General features: G+C 46.5%; 1 protein-coding gene across 2 annotated transcripts; it reads right to left on the bottom strand.

The window, feature by feature from the left end:
* Nucleotides 1–2,668: 2,668 nt before the first annotated feature.
* SNRPB (small nuclear ribonucleoprotein polypeptides B and B1) lies at nt 2,669–13,090 on the bottom strand. 2 transcript variants are annotated; one of them, XM_027069726.2, is made up of 7 exons: nt 12,931–13,090; nt 9,988–10,139; nt 7,031–7,142; nt 4,819–4,971; nt 4,129–4,267; nt 3,685–3,810; nt 2,669–2,818 (listed from the first exon to the last, which is right to left on the bottom strand). In XM_027069726.2, the coding sequence occupies exons 1-7, from the start codon at nt 12,931–12,933 to the stop codon at nt 2,781–2,783; spliced, it is 723 nt and encodes a 240-aa protein (XP_026925527.1). In that variant the 5' UTR covers nt 12,934–13,090; the 3' UTR covers nt 2,669–2,780. The 2 variants fall into 2 exon arrangements, with proteins under 2 accessions (XP_026925527.1, XP_026925528.1); XM_027069727.2 differs by having other exon boundaries at nt 2,669–2,950.
* Nucleotides 13,091–17,589: the final 4,499 nt, after the last annotated feature.

The raw sequence follows: 17,589 nt of genomic DNA on the forward strand, positions 1-17,589 counted from the left end.
AGGTTCCGGTGACATTGTCTGAGCCAGCCACTGATTTTTCTGCCAAAATCTACCACCAAGCACCTTACTCCTCGGCCTTTTCCTCTGCTAACATATCCCGCCCACAATAAAAAGCCTTGGTAAACTCTCCACAAAGAAACTGTCTCTTCCTTCCTTTTTAATTCAGGCAACATTCACCCAACATTAACAATTAACCACTTTAATGTGACCATTAGAAGCCAACTGTATTTAGTTGCATTCACTATGTTGTGCAATAACCAGCCATCTCTAGTTTCAAAACCTTTTCATCACCAGGTAGAAACACCCCACATCCACTAAGTAATCAATCTCGTTTCCCTTGGCCCCATCCCTACGCCCTGGTAGCTTCTAATCTGCTGCCTCTGTGATCTTACCTATTCTGGACATTTCAAATAAAAGGAACCTTATAACGGGTCCTTTTGATTCTGGCTTCTTTCTCTTTGCTCAATGTTTTTGAGATTCATCCAGATAGTTCGTATCAATACTTACATTTCTTTTATGGCTGAATAAGATTTTATTGAACGTAATATCCCAGTTTGTTTCTCCACTCATCCATCGACGGACCGTCGAGTTGTTTCCGCTTTGTGGCTATTATGATTCATGTACCGTAAACATTCACATACAAGTTTCTGTGTTGACATCTATTTTCATTTCTCTTGGGTATATACTTAGGAGTGGGATTGCCGGATCATATGGTATTTCTATGTTTAACTTTTTGACGAACCGCCAAACTGTTTTCCACTCTGGCTGCACCATTTTGTTTTGCCAGCAGAGCACAAGCGTTCATTTTTCCCCCATCCTCCCCAGCCCCACCTCTGGCCCTTTTTCTCCATGAAGGCCATCCAGGGGGTATGAAATGGTAGCTCATTGTGGTGTTAATTTGCATCTCTTTAATAACCAAGGATGTTAACCGTCCTTTTCCAGTGCTGTTATCCATTTGTATATAGATCTTGTTTGAAGAAATGGCCATTCCTTTGCTCTTAAATTGGGCCGTCTATCTTTTTACTGTTGAGTCGTCAACGTTCCTTACAGAGTCTGGATATTAAACCCAAGTCAGATCTAGGATTTGCAAGTATTTTCTCCCCTTCTACAGACTGCCTTATCGCATTCTTGATAATATCCTTTGATGCACAAGAGTTGTTCTTTTGCTATCAAATCGAAGAAACCGTCACCAGACCCCAGGTCAAGATTTACCTGTTTTCTTCTAGTAGGTTTATAGTTTTAGCTCCTACAGACTGTTGATCCATTTTGAGTTAATGAGTGACATACGGAGTGAGGCACAGGTCTAACTTCATTCTTCTACGGTGGTTATCCAATTGTCCCAGCACTGTTTGTTGGAGACTTCTTATACCAGCCGTGCACGCAAGGGTTTGTTTCTGGATTCTCAATTCTATTCCATTAGTCTATGTCTACTCTTATGCCAGTACCGCACTGCTTGGATTACTGAAGCTTTGTACTAGGTTTTACAATCAGACATCCACTTTGAGCATTTTTCAAGATCATTTTTGCTAATTAGGGCCTCTTCCTTATAGCTTCATGCGAACTCCAGGATCTGCTTCTGTTCCTGAAAGAAACAAACAGAAAGAAGCCATTGGAATTTTGACAGATACAGCACTTGAATCTGTGGACCACTTTGGAGTGTATTGCCATTTTAACAATATCAAGTCTTCCAAGTGGACCTTTCATTCTATATCCTTACCTAATTGCTGTGGCTGTAACCTCCAGGACAATGTTGAACAGCAGTGTTAAAAGCGGGCACACTTACTGCTTCCTTCCACTAAAGGGAGAGTTTTCACTCCTCTTCTGTTGGCTGTAGGTTTTTCAAATAAACCTATGTTTACAAAGTTCCTTTCTATTCCTAATTTGCGGAGTGTCTTTATCACGCGTGTCAGAATTTTGTCAAATGTCTTTTCCGCATCTATTGACGTAACAATTAGGGACTTTTTTGTATCAATGCGGGGTATTCTGTTGTTTGTGTGTTGAACCACCCTCACGTTCCTGAAGAAATTCCTAACACCCCAGTAGTGCATCACCTTTTTTTTTTTTCAAGGGCTCCTTTGCATCTAGAATCGTCTTCCCCCAGACAGTAACCTGAGTAGCGTCCACTTCCTATTTCTGTAACCTCAAAGCTTGATGTACTAAGCACTACAGTACTGCTCAGTGACCATCAACTGAACATGGACTCTAGGGGGAAGAAATCACGGAGCCCCACGACTTAGGCTATATGCACGTGTGACAGTGGGAGAGTTATACCAAAACTGTTCCTCTTCCAGTGGGATTTTCATGTTTACTACTTGCCTCCTCCCTTATCATATAAAAATGAATATAATCTCAAGTAATGCACAAGAGGCTATCAAGGAGTGCCTTCCAAAAAGGATCTGCCAACTCACAACTGTCGCCAAGGGTATGTGAGTGTTTACTTCAACAAACTAATTTTGCCAGTCTGATACGTGGAAAATGTCTCGCAGTTCAATGTTGCTAATTCTCTCAGTAGGAGAGAAGTTTGTGCTTCTCTGCAAATGCGCTGTAAAATATTTCATAAGGGAAGCAGCAGAGATTAGGGCTAGCTTTTCCAAGGCAACCTTTCCTGACTCTATTAACTACCCAACAAAGGCTTTCTAAAATTGAACAGACACACCAGACACGTTCATAATATTCTTAAGAGTTTATTATAAACTAGTTTCACAGGCCACAAGGAAGTAAAAGGACTATGTACAGCCTTACGGGAAACAGGCAGGGAGCTGAGGAGGGCCAAGATGAGTCTAGGGCCTTGGTGGGCGCATTCCCGGGGGAGGGGGCCCTGAAAGGGAAACCAGACAATCCCGTGAGACTCCGAGAACAACGGCATAACAAACAAACAGGTCTGTGGTAATCGGGCCCACGCCTCTGTGGAGCTACTTCCGTAACTCTGTGGCCAAGGGTCAAAGAAGGCCTGAAGTAAGAGTAAGAAGTTTAGTCAGTGCCTGATCTGCAACTCAAATCCCCAGCCCCACCCCAGCCTCCCACACCCTGCAGTTACCCGGTGATCAGAGGGACATATACGACATATATGCTAACTAGGGACTTCTCTGGGACAGACTGGGTTCCTAGGCTTATAAAACCCATCAACAAAAAACCTGAACTAGAGACACAGGGGTCAACCAGTGTGGCTGTGGGTTATCTTCGAGACCACCATGGCTTGCTGCAAAGAACACCAATCTGGGAGCCAGGACACTAAGCTCTCGGGGCCCATTTCCTGATCTATAAAGTGAGAGGACGAGTCTGTCAGCATTTCTCAAATTGGAGTTTGAGAGATATACATATTAAGTAGTACGGCAACCTCTTCATTACCAGACGTTGTCAAGCCAAAGGACACAGGACAATCCCATGACCTTTGTGGAGGACTCTCAGAATGCATGATCGCACAGGGCCCTGAGAACACCACCGTGGACACTGAGAAGTACCCGGGTGTAGGTCTGCCCTAACTGCTCTAAGCGGGAGGGAAGGCCAATTTCAGAACTACTTTTCCCCTCTTCCCTTTCTGGACAAAGTTGCCCTCTAAGAGTGCATATCCTTAGGCTTAAGGCCTGAAAGCCCAGAGGGTATGGTCAAAATTCAACCTTCCTTCCATTCCCCATCCCAACATGCTCTCTAAGGAAGTCCAAAATCACTGCTATTGGCACTTACCTCGCATCCCCGGGGGAGGGGGGCGCATCCCCGGAGGGGGCATGCCCATCGGAGTTCCCCGTCCAGGGGGGATCCCCATCGGGGGACCCATGGGAGGCCTCATGCCAGGTGGTGGGCCCATCATGCCTACGAGAGAAAAGCCCCAAGAACACAGCTCAAGTGTCTGTCTTGAAAAGGTAGCAGGGAACGTAACAAAGCTGTCCACCAAGTTCTGAGGACGGACCATTCTACCCTCCCAGTCTCTGGGCCTTGAGCCAAAGAGGTGGGGCTCCCCATGGCTCCTGTCCAGCTAGTTCCGTGGTCAGTCAGTCAAGGCTGGATCTCAGAGTAATCCTGCTTAATTACACAAACTCATCACCAGTTTCAGTCAACGTTATGTCTCATCACGAATCCAGCGCAGGCACCTCCCATCAATTAGCAGGGGTCTCCTTACAGGCTTCTCACCTGGAGGGGGTGCCCCTCGGCCCATAGGTGGGGGAGGACCCCCACGGCCGGGTGGATACTGGGTTGGGGCCCCTGCAATACTGGCTGTGGCGGCGGCGGCGGCAGCAGCCACAGTGCCTCTTCCTTGCGGGGTCATCACCTAAGAGGACACGGGATCAGGGTCAGGCAGAACAGCAGAGGGCAATGCAGCATCCCACTCTCCTGCCCCCGACGTGGTTAAGACGGAGCCGACACCCAATCGGTCCCCCACGCTGCCAACTCCCGGCATCGGCATCAGGCTATCTGAAACCACCTGCCAGAGAAGATCAAGCCTGAATGCTCAATTCCCACCTTCTAGACCGGAGTTGAGGAGGCCCACTCCAAATCAGGGAAGGCAACTGCATTTTCAAGTATGACGGATAACTGGTTGTGAAGAGAGCATTCCCTCACATGCTGTTGTGGAAACATTTTGCCCCGATGTGGTTGGCCAAAATACCTTTCATGCATCTCTTTACTTCAGTAGCATCAACGTTAATTTACAACGTTCGGGTTCCCTTCTCACGGGAGTCTGGGACTACATACGAAGGACAATGACATACTGACGGCCTGAGAGTCACAGGTTGGTCCTTCTGGACTCTTCCCGAACTGTGGGGCCCCTCTCCATCCTTCATTTTAACCACGAGAGGTCGGTGCCCTTCCCCAACCCCTTACCTGTTGCGACGGCCCACCAACCCCTCGGACTGGCCCGGCAAGTCCTGCAGGAGCCTGCGGCATTGGAACACCAGCTGGGATTCCTCTGCCGGCGGCCCTGCCGATCCCTGGGCCCCCGGCAGCTCCAGCAAGTGGCACTCGGGCAATGCCAGTCTAAAAAATAAAGAAATATGCTAAAATGCTTAGGGCCTAGAGAATCCGTGCACTTTGGAACACCACTGCCAAGAGGCCCTCAGATTCACAGGACATCAAACCAAACAGCTTAAAAATACTACCTAGCCACCCACGTGTTAATGACATTCCTCTTCCATCCAAGATCACGTGCCTAGCTGTCACCCCTGCGCAGGCTAGAAAAACTGAAGAGTAAGTCTAGAGAAAACACACCACAACTCAACCTACGTGCATTCCTATGAAAATTAAACCAACAAAGGGCCAGGGCTCCTTTCAGAAGGGTATATACCACAGGAGCTCCTGGGTGGCTCAGTTGGTTGAGCGCGTGACTCTTGATTTTGGCTCAGAGGTCATGATCCCGGGGTCATGGGATCGAGCCCTGTGTTGGGTTCCATGGGGAGTGTGGAGCCTGCTTGAGATTCTCCCTCTCCCTCTCTCTGTCCCTCTCCCCTGCCTGCTGGCACACCCCAAAATATAATAAAATTAAAATTACAAATATTAAAAAAAAAAAGGGGGGGTATAGTAGTCAAGAGCACTTGACCTGGCATCAAAGAGAAATGAAGTCCAGTCCCAGCTCTGATTCTCACCTAGCAGGTGACAGTGGGCAAGTAATCCCACAGTTCTGGGGCTGTTTCCTCACCTGTAAATGATGGGGTTATAACAAAACCAGTTGCAGTCATGAAAATTTAGAGTGAGTAGCAACTTGTACTGGAAACAGACACCAGGAGTTACGAATACAGACGTATGCTTCAACCAAAAAATGTGATAAACCCCTTGCAGGCATTTGTAATTGGAAAGGCTCCCTATTCCCTTTGGATTCAATGTATGAGTCCAAAAAAGACAGAAATGACTAGGGGGCACCTGGGTGGCTCAGTTGGTTAAGCATCGACTCTGGATTTCCACTCAGGTCATGATCTCAAAGTTGGGGAGTTCGACCCCTGGGGGATCCGCTCTCTCCCTCCCAATATAAATTAAATACACATTAAAAAAGAGAGAGGGAGATGACTAGGATAACTACTCTGTCCTCACTTAAGGGAATATTTTTAAGTCATCAACATGCCTTTTAAAAAGCATACAGCAGGGGAGCCTGGGTGGCTCAGTCAGTTAAGAGTCCGACTCGAGTTCAGCTTAGGTCATGAACTCACAGTTCAAGCTCTGTGCTGAGTGTGGAGCCTGCCTGGGGTTCTCTCTCTCCCTCTCTCTGTGTCCCTCCCCCATTCTCTCTCTCAAAATAAACAAACTTAAAAGAAAAAGAAAAAAATACAGCAATCAGAAGAATGTTTACAATGTTAAGGGAAAAAGCAGAACACAGTATTACACACATATTATGTGTTAAAAAAAAAACATGTACATGGACAAAAATAAGAAAAATTACTTCTTTGATGACAATGTCTTAAAACGAAAACAAGAAAACTTGGTTAGATGCTCTAAAGTCTAGTCTATTTCTAAGTGCAGGCTGGTGTTTACAGAACCAAGATTGCCTGGGATCAAATGCCAGCCTCACCACTTAATGGCTGAGACACCTTGGGCAAGTTACTAACCCCCAGTTTGTTTTATCTTAAGTGGGAATGATTTATCTCAAAAAAACGGCTTACAAGAAGTGGCTAAAATACTGAAGTGCTTCGCACAGCAGATGTTTCATAAATGTTAACTAGTTTTCTCCAACTGTACAAAATATATACATTCTGCTGTTTGGAATTAGGACTTTTTACTGTCCAGCTAGACTGCCATCACATTAAGAACTGACCAGATGGCCTTAAGTGCCTTTTCTCCTGACTCACTCTGTACCTCAACTGAGGAAGAAGAGAGGGCTTTAAAGTTGGAAACCCTCAGATTCTAGTTCCCCATCGCTACTTCCTACTTAGAGGGTAACCTCTTGGAGATTCTATTGTCTATAAAAGGAGGACAAAAATCTGAGGATGCCTGTGAATTATGCAATGAAATGCAGAGAAGCTAAGGCAGAGCCTGGCTCACAGCAGGGGCTCCCTTCTCCAAGGCTTCCTGGCCTTGCACTGGCGAGCTCTGCTCTACGCTGACTTACGTCTTTGGGAGGAGGTCCCTCTACAGTCATGGAGACTAGGTTCTCCCCGCGAAGCAGCACCAGACCGAGGACTCGCTTCTCTTCTCTTTCTGCTTGCTTTGAGTTCTTTGGCCTGGGGATGGGTTTAGGGAAAGAAACAAAAAAAGTAAGCATCAGAAAGGGGGTAAAGCTCCCGTTCACCTGCCTAGGGGCCTCCAAGATTTTTACACTGTATCTCTCGACAAATGGTACAAAAACTTGCTCTAAAGCAACTCCTCTGCACAGTCCTCACAAGCTGACTCATAACCCCTTAGGTGGCTGTCTCCCACGCCAAGAGGACACACTGGCCAAGAGATAGGACAAGAGTTAAGAAAGCCCAGCCCTGGCTCAAATGTTACTCTGTAACCATGGTGAAGGTCTTTCCTCAGTCCACTCTTCTTTGCCATTACCCTATTCCCTCCCTTCAGCTTAAGGCCTCGTCTGTGTGAAGAGGCAGCCTGAACAACTCCAGTCGACCGAATCCCAGTCAGCCTTCTTGCGCGCAAGCCTCCTTCCGCCATCAAGTCAACCCCGCAGAACTATTAACTCCATCCCTCAGGTCACCTCAGAAGTAGAAGAAAGGAAAAATAACTTCATAGAAGTTACACCTCTATCCTCAAAGCACAAAAACAGAAAGTTCCAACGCAACAACCAGAAAAGGATGAACAAAATATACCGCTGACCCTTGAACAACCTGGGTCTAAACCATGCGGGGCCACTTAGATGCGGATTTTTTTCTGATACAGTGCTATAAATGTATTTTCTCTTCCTTATGATTTTTAAAAACATTTCTTTTACTTTACTGTAGGAATACAGTATATACACAACAGAACACACTAGTTACATGCTAATCAAACGTTTATCTTGTTGGTAAGGCTTCCTGGCCAACAGTAGACTAGTAGTTCAGTTTGGGAGAAGTCAAGAGTTACACGTGGATTTTCAATGGTGTGGAGTCTGCACCCCAACTCCTGGGTTGTTCGAGGGTCAGCTGTAAATGTAAACTGGGAAATAAAATAACCGTAACAAGACAGGGGAAGGGAAGAAAAAGCCAAAACCAATACCCTAAGAATAAAGGAAAGACAAAATGCCTGGATTTTTAAAAGCTTAAAGGTTTCTGGGGCGCCGGGGTGGCTCAGTCGGTTAAGCGCCCGACTCTTGGTTTTAGCTCAAGTCATGACGTCACGGTTTATGAGGTCAAGCCGCACACAAGGCTCCGTGCTGACAGTGCAGAGCCTGCGTGGGATTCTCTCTCTCCCCCTCTCTCTGGCCCTCCCCCCGTCACTCTGTCTCTCTGTCAAAAATAAATAAACTGAAAAAAATTTTTTTAATTTAAAAAAAAAAAGTAAAGGTTTCCTTTTAATGATATTTTTTATATTAAATTAAGAGTTTTCTGGGGGTAGATAGTTCTTCCTTTTCTTTTGGGCCTATCTTTATTTTCTCTTTCTTTTTTTTTTTTTAATACTAAAAACACGTATTGTTCTTTCATTAAAAAAAAAAAAAAACCTTTCTGGGTATTTAAATTTTTCCTCATATACTTTTATGTATTTTTAAAATGTATCTTCTAATAGACATTTTTTAATTATCAGAATAATTTCATTTAAAAAAAATAAAAGATGGAGCGCCTGGGTGGCTCAGTCGGTTGAGTGTCCAACTTCAGCTCAGGTCATGGTCTCGCGGTCTGTGAGCTCGAGCCCCGCGTCGGGCTCTGTGCTGACAGCTCGGGGCCTGGAGCCTGCTTCGGATTCTGTGTCTCCCTCCCTCTCTGCCCCTCCCCCGCTCATGCTCTGTCTCGCTCTCTCTCAAAAATAAACATTCAAAAAAAAAAAAATTTAGGGGCGCCTGGGTGGCTCAGTCAGTTAAGCGTCCGACTTCGGCTCAGGTCATGATCTCACGATTTGTGAGTTCGAGCCCCGTGTCGGGCTCTGTGCTGACAGCTCAGAGCCTGGAGCCTGCTTCGGATTCTGTGTCTCCTTCTCTCTCTGCCCCTCCCCCACTTGTGCTCTGTCTCTATCAAAAATAAATGTAAAAAAAAAAATTTTTTTTTTTAATTTAAAAAAATAAATAAATAAAAGACAGAAGAGACCATTTGGAATAGTTCTACACTGATCTGCTGGCCCCTCTCTACTGTGTCCCTGGCACTTGGCCATCCTTATTACACTGTATCCTATACTTCTTGACCTCTTGCCACAAAAAGAAAACAACAGCCCCAAGGGGAATTAAAAGGAAATCACAGCCACCGACAACCTAATATGGACCACCGCATGGGGCAGAAGAGAGCTGACTGATCATGGAAGTCACATAACCTCTTTGGGCCTCAAGATGCCTCGAATGTAATATGCACGACAAGCTAGCCCACGTCTTTTAAGAGGCCAGAAGCTCCCGATCTGTGAGTCGTGAGACAAGGGAGCTATCCAATTGCATATGGAATTGTAGAAAAGTAGAAAAGATCTGATCGTGTCTATAAACGCCAACAAAAATCACTGGCCCCAAACCCACACGGGAAGCTGAGCACTTACCCTGAAGAGGGTCAGAGGCTTCTTAAAGCAGTTTCAGACCAGGCTGCATTGGGAGAGCCCTTTAGGCTACAGCTTTACAAATAGGCAATGAGGCCAGAAAATCAAGCTCTCCCCCCTCACACACCTGTGGGGAGAACATGAGAGCCCTTTACCCCAGTACCCAGGGGCACACACAGTCAGAGAAACAAAAAGCCTAGCAGCCCTCCTTACAACGTGTACTCCGCTAGAACTAGAGAGCGAGGCTTGCTGGGCTAAGGAAGATTTCTTGGAGTCCAACGTCCCCATTTAAATCTGCCCTCTAACGCAGGAGAGCAGACCAAGGAACCAGCTACAGCTACATCGACCACCTGTCGCTTGGCCCACCCACCCGCTCCACTTCCCTCGCAACTCACATCCCACCCCCCCGTGCGGCCCACTTCTCACTTGATCTTCCTGAACTCATCACAGTCACAGAGGATCAAGTTCATGTGCTTGTCAAAAGCCTTGAAGGTGCCAATGAAGATGCGGCCGTCTTGCAGGATGCACCTCATCCTGTAGTCGATGTGCTGCAGCATCTTGCTGCTCTTGCCCACAGTCTGCAAGAAGAAAGCAACGGGATGAGAGGCCAGCTCTCTTGGACCTGTATATCCCCGGCGCTTCCTAAAACCTTCAGCTGTGACTTTCTTTTCCACCAGGCTATCTTGCTCCGTCGAGTCTTAGCTCTGTCTTCCAGCCACAGCCCTCCCCTGGGAATTCCCCCGCATCACCCTGTGCTCAGCCCTAACTTCTGCCCACTTCCCGGTTACTCCCTGCCCTTAAAATAAATCTTTTTCAAAAAAAAAAAAAAATCATCTTTACTTTCATTCAATTTTTTTGAATGTTTATGATTTATTATTTTTGAGACACAGAGAGAGACAGAATCGGAAGCAGGCTCCAGGCTCTGAGCTGTCAGCACAGAGCCCGATGTGGGGTTCGAACCTACGGACTACGAGATCATGACCTGAGCCGAACTCGGACATCTAACTGACTGAACCACCCAGACGCCCCTAAAATCATCTCTTTTTTTAGGAATAGGCATATTACAATTGCCTATGTCTATGCTGTGTCAGTATCAGGAGTGAGGGTGAAAAGTACTTCCAAATGAATCCAGCACTCCCCTCCACCAAATTAGCCATCTGCCACTGTGCAGATTATAGGTGTGTGACTCCAGTGCCGTGAACACCCACAGCCCATTAAAAGACAGAGTAAAGGGACACCTGGGTGGCTCTGTCAGTTAAGCATCTGACTTCGACTCAAGTCATGTTTTGCAGTCTGTGAGTTCGAGCCCCGCATCGGGCTCTGTGCTGATGGCTCAGAGCCTGGGGCCTGATTCAGATTCTGGGTCTCCCTCTCTCTCTGCCCCTTGCCTGCTCATACTCGGGGTGTCTCGGTCTCAAAAATAAACATTAAAAAAAATTTTTTTTTAATAAACAAATAAATTAAAGACCAAGTAAAAGAGGTGATGGAATGATTGGCACTGAAATCCAATCAATGAGAAATCCGTCATCAGAAAGGAGATGATGGGCTTGGAGGCAAGAGGCATGGAATCTCTAAAGCAAAAAAACACGGGCGTGCCTCCAAGACTACCTTTAAGAGGGAGACCTTCTGGTGGTCAGGGCGCTAATCAGTTCGAACACATAATGGTCTTTTAAGAATAAAGAACTTGCTTTCACTTCTTTATTAATCCAACAACCTTTTTTACTTTGTAGCCCGGATTCCAATGTAGCTTTGCTAAGAGACAAAATAGATCTTGCAGTGCAAGTTGTCAGATGTCTTTGGCAGTTCTCTCTCTCTCTCTCTCTCTCTAGAAATAAACAACCTGGCATTTCGTTTGCAGATCAGTCTCCTGTCAGCCTGATTGGTGTGGGCCAGTCCTAACTCATCCAAGTGCCTTCTTTGTGGCAGGCACCGTGCTTGCTGTTCATCTCTGTGAGCTTGGACCAGAACAGGGTTTTGAGCCCACAAATGTATGGATCAGAACCTTGACTGACACCCTGGAGACCCTGGTTATGTGGTTTACTCTCCCTCAAACGACTATTTTAACTGGCTTGTAACTGCACAGCTTCTAGCCACACAGATCTGAACCTCTATGGTCTACCTCGTAATAGCTTAACGCTTCCTTGGTGCTCACTGTGTACCAGGCACTGTGACAAGCACTGCACATCTCATTTAATTCGAGAAATCAGAACTGTTATTCCTGTTTTATAGACAACAGCCACTGAAGCCAGGAGAGGATAAGTAGCTTGTCCTGTCTCACAGCCAGGAAGCCGGGTTGGAACCTAGACAGACTGAATCCAGTGCCCACTCTTCCAACCAATCCCACAAACAATTCCCTGCTTTCAGTTCCCCCCAAGTGTAACAGCTACAGAACACAGTGATCTTTCTGAACACAACTAAGTTTGTGTCATTTTGCTGGCTAAATCCTTGACTGGTATACCTCATCATCCACAGGATTGTATGTAACAGCACGTAAAATTCCTCCCGCCTTCTTCCTCTCTTCCTCCTTCAGAAACTTTCAATAGTGCTACCCTTCCTGCTTTGCTCTTGTAGTCCTTCCAAACTAGAATATTCCCTTCCATTTTCGCTGGGAAGACACTTCTAACAACGTCTAAGGGCTCTGCTCAGGAATCCTCTACTCCAGGCGGCCTTCTTACCCCGCCCCTCCCTCGCTGTTACTTTTACGTAATGCCTAACTACCTATCACTCTGGATTAGATTATCTGTGTCCCCACCGAGAAAGTGAACTGGGTGAAGGAAGGAAGCATTTCATTATGTAGCTCCAGGGCCTGAAAAGTCAGGCATACTTAAAACACAGACACGCTGAACAAACGAGCTGAATTCTTCCCCCGAAACATTGCCGTTCACCCTCCCAGTCCCTCCTATCTACCGGACCCAAGCACTCTCTCTAGATTCGGCCACAAGTCTTCCCCACCTCTTTCCGCAACTCCTCCTCAGACCCCGTTTCACACGTCTGAGTCTCTCACCGGGTCTTCCCCAGTCCTCCCGCGGCTCTAATGCCTGCTCCGAAACCCCAGACATGCATTTATTCTGCAAAAGTTTACTTCGTGCCTGCAGGAACCCAAGCACTGTGGCTACAGCGGCGTGGAGGGCCGGAGTGCTATCCTCGCCACCACCGAGCGACTCAGGCCTCCGTTCCTCAGTTCCAGCCTTCCCCTCCCCCACCCTACCGAATGGCCAAGGTCCGGGTCTCCCCTGCCCGGACCGGGCGGCCGCGGCCCGGGCCTTCACCGCCATGAACCCCCAACCCGTGACCTCCTCCCGATCAGTCGCGGCGCCCACTCCACAACAGACTCGGAAGTTCCCGCGCCTCTCGCCTGCGCCTCCTCACCATGGTGGCGGTTCTGATGGCTCCGATTCCCGCCGGATTCCCCTCGGCAGAGGCCTAGACGCCCGCCAGTAGTCCGCTTCCCGCCGCCGCTACCGGAAGAGCGGCCTCGTATAAAATGGGGTCGGGCGGAAGCTACTTCCGGTCCCTGCGCGGGCTCACGAGTTCCGGCCAAAAGGCGGAGCTGTGAGCAAGTAGCCCTCCGGGGCTTGGGGCGGGGCTTGGGGCGGGGCTTGGGGCGGGGCTTGGGGCGGGGCTAACGTGAAGCTGAACTTCGCGGAGATGTTTGGTCACCTTCCTAGTTTCAGTCCGTTCCTGAGATGCTCCTCCACACTTTCCTTTCTGTCCTCCACCCCGTGTCCCGGCCCATTCTGTCTTGGTCCTTATCTCCCACCACTCTCCCTCGGCTCTCCTGAAGCCACCGCCCTTGCTTTTCTGTTAACTTGCTTGACGCGCTCCTACCTTAGCATGCTTGCGTTTGCTGTCGCCTCTGCCTGGAATGCTAGTCTTCCAGGTATGTGCACAACTTCACTTCCTTGAAGACTTAAGCTCAAATAACATTTTCCCACTGAGGACTTCCCTAGCCATCCCGTTGAAAACTGCAGCCTTCCCACCCATCCCTGCTTTACCTTTCTCCTTAACAATGATCCCTAATATACTATATATTTGTTATTTTTCCTCCCCATTAGAATGGAAATTCTGAGGGTACAGATTTTCCTTTGTGTATTTTTTGTTACTGCAATGCCTAGAACACTGCTTAGCACAAAACAAGGGCTCAAAACATATTTGAATGAATGAATGAATGAATGAGTCAATCAACCAATCCCATCCAGTCCTATGACCTTTGAATATTACGTAAATGCTCAGGAATCTCAAATTTATTCCTCTGACCCTGGGTTTTTCATTTAACTCTTGGCCTTTTACATCCACCGCCTGCTTGATCTGGATGTCTAATAGGTATCCTAAATTTAACACAGTGAAAATTGGATTCTTGATTGTTGTATTTCCTTTTCTTCCCAAACCCACTTCTTACCAGTGTTCCCGATCTCAGGAGTTTCTCGAGTTAAAAAACAAAAAGCAAAATGACAAACTTGGGAGCATCCTTGATTCCTCTATTTCTCTCCCACCTCATAATCAATCAGTCAGCAAATCCTGGGGACCTCACTTACAAAATGCCTTGAATCTGACTGTTGTCATCTGTTCCACTGCTAACATGCCAGTCCTAGCCACCATCGGCCTGTCAATTTCCACAAACCAGGACAAGGGGGTCATGAATTCACTTGGCCTTTGGTAAAGTGTTCTTAAGGTTCAGTCTAGAACAGGGACTGACAACCTTTTCCAGCTAGTATTTTATGGTTTGTGGGCCACGTGGTCCCTGCTGCAATTACTCAACTCAACCATTATAGGATGAAAGCAGCTATCGACAACATAACAAATATATGGCTGTGTTACAATAAAACTTTACAGACACACATACTTTTCTTCTTTTGATTCTTTCAACCATTTAAAATGGAAAAATCACTCTTAGTTCACACGCTTTACAAAAACAGGTGGCAGGCCAGATTTGGCCTTCAGGCCTGTAGTTTCCCATCACAGGGTCCAAACCATTATATTTCTGTGTCTGGGTTCAGGGCCATAGCCCCAGCTAGTAGTAACAATAACTTTGACTTGCATTGTTTCTTTGGCTTATCGCCGGGTTCACTGCAGATACAAAGTTCATGCTTTTGCTTTCATACAAAAGCTATACACATGTGGGGCGCCTGGGTGGCTCAATCGGTTAAGCGTCCAACTATGGCTCAGGTCATGATCTCTCAGTTTGTGAGTTCAAGCCCTGCACCGGGCTCTGTGCTGACAGCTCAGAGCCTGAAGCCCGCTTTGGATTCTGTGTCTCCCTTTCTCTCTGCTTCTCCCCTGCTCATGCTCAGTCTCTCTCTCCTTCAAAAATAAACATTCAAAAAAATTTTTTTAATATTTATTTGTTTTTTAATTTCCATCCAAGTTAGTTAGTATATAGTGCAACAATGATTTCAGAAGTAGATTCCTTAATGCCCCCTTACTCATTTAGCCCATCTCCCCCCACAACCCCTCCAGCAACCCTCTGTTTGTTCTCCATATTTAAGAGTCTCTTATATTTTGTCCCCCTCCCTGTTTTCATATTATTTTTGCTTCCCTTCCCTTACGTTCATCTGTTCTGTGTCTTAAAGTCCTCATATGAGTGAAGTCATATGATATTTGTCTTTATCTGACTGACTAATTTCGCTTAGCATAATACCCTCCAGTTCCATCCACGTAGTTGCAAATGGCAAGATTTCATTCTTTTTGATTGCTGAGTAATACTCCATTGTATATATATATACCACATCCTCTTTATCCATTCATCCATTGATGGACATTTGGGCTCTTTCCATACTTTGGCTATTGTTGATAGTGCTGCTATAAACATTGGGGTGCACGTGCCCCTTTGAAACAGGACACCTGTATCCCTTGGATAAATACCTAGTAGTGCAATTGCTGGGTCTAGGGTATTTCTATTTTTAATTTTTTGAGGAACCTCCATACTGTTTTCCAGAGTGGCTGCACCAGTTTGCATTCCCACCAGCAGTGCAAAAGAGATACCCTTTCTCTGCATGCTCGCCAACATCTGTTGTTGCCTGAGTTGTTAATGTTAGCCATTCTGACAGGTGTGAGGTGGTATCTCATTGTGGTTTGATTTGTATTTCCCTGATGATGAGTGACGTTGAGCATCTTTTCATGTGTCGGGAGAAGTGTCTATTCATGTCTTTTGCCCATTTCTTCCCTGGATTGTTTGGTTTTGGGGTGTGAGATAGATTTTGGATACTAACCCTTTATCTGACATGTCATTTGCAAATATCTTCTCCCATTCTGTCGGTTGCCTTTTAGTTTTGCTGATTGTTTCCTTCGCTCTGCAGAAGCTTTTTATTTTGATGAAGTCCCAATAGTTCGTTTTGGCTTTTGTCTCCCTTGCCTCCAGAGATGTGTTGAGTAAGAAGTTGCTGCGGCCAAGGTCAAACAGGTCTTTGCCTGCTTTCTCCTCTAGGATTTTGATGGCTTCCTGTCTTACGTTTAGGTCTTTCATCCATTTTGAGTTCATTTTTGTGTAGGGTGTAAGAAAGTGGTCCAGGTTCATTTTTCTGCATGTCGCTGTCCAGTTTTCCCAGCACCACTTGCTGAAGAGAGTGTCTTTATTCCATCGGATATTCTTTCCTGCTTTGTCAAAGAGTAGTTGGCCATACATTGTGGGTCCATTTCTGAGTGTTTGGCTATTCTCCAAAACAATTTCTAGATTGAAATTAGTGACGAGGATACAGGGCTAGACAAAAATAATCTTTACATAAGGAGAACATGGATTTTTATCCCCTATACATATCATACATATTAGAAGAAAATAAAAAAGCATAGCATGGTATTATAGCACATTTCCATTAGGAAAAAGATTATGCTGTGAATCTCAGTGCTGAAAAACAAGGGCAGGTGTATGACTAGGCTGTCTGTCTTTGACCAGTGAGTAGAGGGATGATGGTGGGGTCACTAGTAGGACTGGCTCTGAGGAATGGAGGGCTGAGTGGACACCGTATTGGAGCCATGCTTAGGGGTCTTTAGACATATGAACTGACATGGGGAATAGCTAAGCAACCCAAAGCAACGATTCATGGCTGGAGAACAGGTTGGGTGTGGTTAAAGGACCTGATCCTGGAATCTGGAAGGCCGCAGAAGGAATGTGGTGAAAGGATCCCCAGAACTGGAGGACATAAACAGACCATTAAGGAACAGCAGTGCTTCCAGAGGGTAGAGAAGGATTCAGCAGGGACCTGAAGAGAGACCAGAAAGAAGGAAGGAAGGGAACGTTCCCGAGAAAGGAGCTGTCACAGAAACCAGAGGGAGATCTGGTTAGGAGATCTCCAGTTAGGAGACCAGTTAGGAGAGGAGGCAACCTGTCCCCCAGAGACCTGGGAGGGCCCTCCCTTCAGCTGGCATGTCTCCAGAACCTAGGTGGTCCTCCCCATGCAAAGGCTCAGAATTCCCTACAAATCTATTGGATTGATTCGGGACTCCTTTATTCTCAAGGGTTGAATTCATGCAGGAAATCCAGGTTGTGGACTTGAATTCCTTTCCAGATTGCTCAGAGACTAAGGCACCCAGCCTGAGCTTGTCAAAGATTTCAGTAGAACAAAAGGACAAGAGGACCTGGGAAAGAATCGGTGTATGAAAATTAAACGAGACCGTTCTTGGATTACTTAAATAAAGCCTTCCATGTTTTTATTCCATCTGACCACAAACAGTGGAAAACCCAGGTCTCTAGCTGTGAGTGCCATCTTCCCTCTCATCAAGACTTCTGAAAGCCCCTTAGAGGTGAGTGACATAGTGGTCTGCGGTGGCCAGTCTTTGTCCTCATGAGTCTGTCCAGAAGGGACATCAAGATAAAGTTCTACCCGGGAGCCCTCCCTGAGTGTGTCCGCTGGTGCGAGATGGGGCCTCACATCCTGCTTAAGCCTCTCGAAGCTTTCCTCCTTGTCCACGGAAGGCTTCTCCCACATGAGCTATTTTCTGGTGGATACGGAGGCTTTCCTTGAGCCCTTGCTCACCCTCCCACACACACACAGCTTCTCTTCGGTATACCCTGGGGTCTCTTGAGGGGTGATG

The sequence above is a fragment of the Acinonyx jubatus genome, chromosome A3 (genome assembly GCF_027475565.1).
Source record: "Acinonyx jubatus isolate Ajub_Pintada_27869175 chromosome A3, VMU_Ajub_asm_v1.0, whole genome shotgun sequence".
Lineage (NCBI taxonomy): Eukaryota > Metazoa > Chordata > Mammalia > Carnivora > Felidae > Acinonyx > Acinonyx jubatus.